A 379-nucleotide genomic window follows, 5' to 3' on the forward strand; every position below is an offset into this window, starting at 1 on the left:
CCGTTGCTAAGAACTTCAATCTGATCACCAGTGTTGATAACAATGGCGTTAGGTAGAGGCTGAACATCGATCCACTCGCCGTCTTTCAAGACTTGAAGGCCGTCATATTCATCGTCTTGGAACAGCAAAACGACACCTCCTGCATCAGTATGAGCTCGGAGGCCATTGACGCGCTCCGGGTGAGGACAAGGTGGGTAATGGCTGACTTTGGTGCCAAAGAAAGCTGTCTCTTCTCCATCTTCCATTCCTTCGTTGAAAGCTTTCTTTATGTAACCTTTAGGCAAACCCAAATTCTCATCCATCACTTCCATCATTTTGCTTGCTAGCTTCCTCACTTCTTCTCTGTATTCTCCCATCGCCTCTCTGTTTTTTTTTTTTT

At 45.6% G+C, this 379-nt stretch overlaps 1 protein-coding gene across 1 annotated transcript; it reads right to left on the minus strand.

Annotated features, from left to right (window-relative positions):
• Nucleotides 1–5: 5 nt before the first annotated feature.
• LOC109131984 (1-aminocyclopropane-1-carboxylate oxidase 5-like) lies at nt 6–371 on the minus strand (the record flags this gene model as incomplete). Its single annotated transcript, XM_019243141.1, has 1 exon — nt 6–371. A coding segment is annotated over exon 1 (351 nt), but the record flags the coding sequence as incomplete, so codon positions are not given.
• Nucleotides 372–379: the final 8 nt, after the last annotated feature.

The sequence above is a fragment of the Camelina sativa genome, unplaced genomic scaffold (genome assembly GCF_000633955.1).
Source record: "Camelina sativa cultivar DH55 unplaced genomic scaffold, Cs unpScaffold10886, whole genome shotgun sequence".
In the NCBI taxonomy this organism is placed as follows: domain Eukaryota; kingdom Viridiplantae; phylum Streptophyta; class Magnoliopsida; order Brassicales; family Brassicaceae; genus Camelina; species Camelina sativa.